Source organism: Phalaenopsis equestris, unplaced genomic scaffold, assembly GCF_001263595.1.
Source record: "Phalaenopsis equestris unplaced genomic scaffold, ASM126359v1 Scaffold000002, whole genome shotgun sequence".
Classification (NCBI taxonomy): Eukaryota; Viridiplantae; Streptophyta; class Magnoliopsida; order Asparagales; family Orchidaceae; genus Phalaenopsis; species Phalaenopsis equestris.
Window position 1 is genome coordinate 13,266,575 of NW_018164444.1, and position 4,747 is coordinate 13,271,321.

Sequence of the window (4,747 nt, forward strand, 5' to 3'; positions counted from 1 at the left end):
CCCAACCGATACCTATCAAACAATAAATACCTAGAAAAACTCGCATCTTTGGCGCCAAACATACTGTTGGAAGAAATAAGTCAACGTTTTGGCTCTTGCCACCATAAGTTGTATTCATCTGCGGCTGCTTCAGCACCATAAAACCCACACTTCTCCACCCACCAACTCACCATGAAGTCCACCATTCCTCTCCCACAAACTCACCTTCCTGCAATGGCTTCAAACTCCATGAGAAGAACCTCCGGCGGCCCAGAGCTCCTCCCTGATTTACAGTCCGTTAACCAATCCCTCTCCCAACCACCCATCTCTCACCGCCGCAACGCTTCCCTCACCCTCCCAACCTCGAATCCCTCTCCTCATCCCCCCCACCTCCCCCTTCCCCAATGGCAGATCCCACAACACCTTCAAAACTCCCACCTTTCCCCACCTTTAAAGCAGAACAGAGGCATCAGAAACTGGAAGCCGATTCGGATGCTAACCCACATCGGAATGCGGCGAATCAGTTCCCTCTTCTTCGTTGAGCTCATCGCTATTCGCAATCTGCCGGAATCCATGAACGGGCTCCGCCTCTCTGTTCATGTTCGAAAGAGAGAGACAGGGGATGGAGTGGCGCGCGCCATGCCGAGCAGAGTTGTTCATGGTTGTGCTGAGTTTAATGAGTCGCTTTTCATCCAATGCAATGTTCATTGTAGTGGTGGAGGGGCGACAGGGAAGCCGGTGAAGCTTGAGTCTCGTCCGTTCTTAGTTTCGGTTGTGGCCGTCGATGCGGCGGAGCTCGAGTTTGGAAGAACAATGGTGGATTTGAGCGAACTTATTAGGGAGTCCATGGAGGGAAGCTTGGCTGGTGCTAGAATTCGGAAATGGGACGCCGTAATGGAGCTTTCGGGGAAGGCGGGTGGAGGAGAGTTGGGTCTGAGAGTTGGGTTTCAGCTCATGGATGATGGAGGAGTTGGGATATATAATAGGTTGGATGACATGAAAAGATCAAAAGGTAAAGGTTTGCTGAATTTTTCTTCAGGGAGAGGAAGAAGGAAGTCCATGAACTCATTCAGTGTCTCAACTCTGGACTCCAGAGTAAAAAAAATGTCTTTTTTGGATCAATCAAAGGTTGAAGATTTCGACTTTCCAGAGTTTCAGATAGTTGAGAAGGGAACTGAGCCGTTGGCAGGTGGAGAAGATGGTAATGGAGTAGAAAAAACATCAGGTGAAGTTGTGAAGGAAGTAGTTCATAACCGAGCTGAAAAGCAATCTCGGTTGATGGAGCTTGATTCAATCGCTAATGAAATCAGAGATCTCGAGTCAATGATGAGTAAAAATTTGATCTTTACGACAAACACAGCAGAAAAAGAAGAAAAGGAGGAGCTTGATTCCAGTGAGGAGACTGTGACGAAAGAGTTTCTTAAAATGCTTGATACAGAAGCTAACAGCAAGCAGCTGAAAGCTGAAATTTTTGTAGAAGAAGATGAGAACCAGGAGATAAAGGCTCTTCTTCCTTCTCTTGGTAATGGTTTGGGCCCTGTAATTCAGACAAAGGATGGAGGTTTCATGGCATCAATGAATCCATTCAACGAAGAAATAACAGGAAAAGAGGCACCAAAACTTGTTCTGCAAATCTCAAAGCCTTTTGTTCTCAGAGACCTGAGACTTTCAAGTGGATTGGAGGTATTCAGGAGGCTGGCTGCTGTGGGTCTTGAAGAGCTGTGCTCCAGGTTGACCGTAATGGCAGCCATGGATGAGTTGCAGGGTAAAACTGCAGAGAAAATAGCCTTCGAAGGCATTGCATCCGCAATTATAAGCGGAAGGAACAAGGAAGGTGCAAGCTCAATTGCAGCAAAGTCAATTGTTGCTGTAAGGAGAATGATTTCAGCAATGGGTGAAGAAAACAGAAAAGGAACAAGCTTTGATGAGAACCGGAGCATTAAAAAAGATTCGATTTTGCTTGAGGAGATTCTGGCCTTTTCGATTCAGAGGATAGAGGGAATGGTGCTAGAAGCTCTCAAGATCCAAGCAGATTTAGCTGAGGAAGAAGGTTCTTTTGATGTCTCTCCACTAACAGGTATGAGTGCGCACCATTCCATTTGTTTCTACTCTTCTTCCTTAACTAAAAACTAATATTAACAAAACTTCTGCTTGCAGGAACAGAAAGTTCTCATCAAATATTGGATTCAGCCATTTCCATTGATGAACAAGAGAGAACTTTTGAAGAAAACAAGAGACTAACGCTACTAATGATCATTCAGCTGAGAGATCCAGTAAGGCAATATGAGGCCGTTGGGGCTCCATTAATTGCTGTAACACAAGCCATTATGGCAGATAATGATGAAGAAGATGAAGAGGAAACAAGATATAAAGTGATCAGCATCCATGTCGGAGGTTTGAAGGTGGGATCTGGAGAGAAGAGGACTGCTTGGGATGGGGAGAAGAGCAGGTTAACTGCAACTCAATGGCTGGTGGGAAATGGGATGGGAAAGATGGGTAAGAAGAGCAGGACTCCTAAATCAAAGTTGCAGCAGGATTTGTTGTGGAGCTTGTCTTCCAGAAAAATGGAGGACATGTGGTTGAGTTCAGTGAGAAATCCAGATGTGAAGATTGCTTAGGAGAAGGAAAAAATATTGCACAAGGCTTAGAGCTGCCTCCGAATAATGGACGTTATGCAGTTGGGAGCTCGGATCTTCGTTATATCATGTTCGTTGTCTAGACGAAGCGGACTCCTGACACAATATTTTCTTGCTATGTTTTATGTATGAATTATCTGTTTTATTACTGTAATTAAGATGAGATTAGTCTTTCTAGATTTATAATTATGGGTGGGCTTTAAAATGGTCGTCGTTGTGAATAGTTCTTATTCTGCTTGCTTCATTGTGCTTGTTCGATTTATTTGTTAAACAAAGGAATCGAATATGAACGGTTTTTTAAGCGTGATTAGGATTAAGTTTTTTGTTAGACGGTGTTTCCTCGAGCTAGAATTAATTAAATAATTAAGGAAATAATATTATTACAATATTTTTATATTGATTTTTTATGCTATTTAAAATAAATATTAAATTATTTGAGCTAAGTTCTAACCAAATATAAGTATCAACATTAACAACAACAACAGCAAAATCTTCATCCCACTAAGTGGGGCTGACTACATGAATCATTTTTCTCCATTGCATCCTATTTAGGGCCGTGTTTTCATTTAATTCTAAAAAATTTAGATTATTTTTTTTATCATATGCCCAAGTCTTCTTGGGTCCACCTTTGACTTTATTAACATAAGTCGAATCTAAAACATCTACTCTTTCCTAATCAGATAATCAAATGGTCGACATTTAATGTGACCAAATCATCTAAGATGATTCTCTCTAATTTTATCTATGCTTGAGCTAAACCAACCCTATCATGGATATATTCATTTCGCAATTTGTCTCTAATTGTACAACCACTCATCCACCTTATCATCCTCATCTTGGCAACACTTAACTTAGTTCTATGCTTTTGTTTTAAAGGCCAACATTCAACACCATAGAGCAATGCAGGTTTCACCACCATCTTACAAAATTTTCCTTTTAGTTTAAGTGGCACTTTTCTATCACACAAAAGGCTTGAAGCATTCCTCCACTTCAACCAACCAACTTGAATTCTCCTAATAACATCCTCATCAATATCACCATCACTTTAAACAATAGATCCGAGATATCTAAAGCATTCACACTTTCTAATAATTTGATCACCCATAGTCACATTTCTGTCACTAGAACTACTACTACTAAAATTAAAAATTTAAACGAATAAATTAATTTGAGTCAACCTGAACTTGAACATGTTATTCACAAGACATTTCAAACATAAGCTAATTTTAAAAAAAATTAAATAAATAAACATGAGTAAATATTAAGCTCGATCAAATTCAACATGTTCATGGCCATAATATAATCAACTTCTAACTTTTCTTGATTCAATAGTAAATGACGCAAATTTGAACAATATTTTTCATTTCTAGTCAGTTTTGGCGAGTTTATATATTCCTGGATCTTAGAAGTTCCGCAATGAAGCGAATGCTTCCAAATGGCTCTAACGTTTGAGGAAATATTATGTATGATCATCGGTGCATATTAGAGGTGTACGCCCCGAGTATATCTCAAATACATGTTCAGTAAACCCACCTACACATACGAATCATCTAATATATATATAGGGGTGTAAACGAGCCGAACACGAGCGAGCCCGGGCTCAGCTCGTGTTTGGCTCATTTATATAAAATGGTTTTCGTGCTCGCCACGTTTGCTAAACGAGCCGAACACGAGTCGTTCACGAACAAACAGTCCTTTTGACAACCTTAATCACGTAGCCATAAGATGTTAAACATTTGGCAAGATTTAAAACATCATTTGAATCTAATTAATAATTTGCATTATATCTTCTTCATTAATACTTTTAATTGATTATAAATCTTTTTAGCCTTGTAGTCAATTAAATTTTTTAAAAATACTACTCATCAAAGACATATATATAATTGATTAGTAGTATTTCGAGTCAAAACGAGATTTCGGCAACTGATACATATTTATTATATGGATCCCCTCTTTAAAGCCATTGAGCCATTAATGGCTCACTAGCCCAACTACTGCAATTATAATACTTCAATCCTATCTTCCCTTTTCTTCAGAACTGCTGCTCTTTGTTGTTTAAAAAAGAGTTATATCCATATCACTTAATTCTATGTATTTTAAGGTCTAACACATAAATATTAATGTTTGATATA

At 39.5% G+C, this 4,747-nt stretch overlaps 1 protein-coding gene across 1 annotated transcript; it reads left to right on the plus strand.

Annotated features, from left to right (window-relative positions):
- Window positions 1–106: 106 nt before the first annotated feature.
- Window positions 107–2,808, plus strand: LOC110018061 (protein PLASTID MOVEMENT IMPAIRED 1-like). Its single transcript, XM_020715285.1, has 2 exons — window positions 107–2,056; window positions 2,137–2,808. Exons 1-2 carry the CDS (start codon window positions 172–174, stop codon window positions 2,595–2,597), a joined length of 2,346 nt encoding a protein of 781 aa, XP_020570944.1. The 5' UTR covers window positions 107–171; the 3' UTR covers window positions 2,598–2,808.
- Window positions 2,809–4,747: the final 1,939 nt, after the last annotated feature.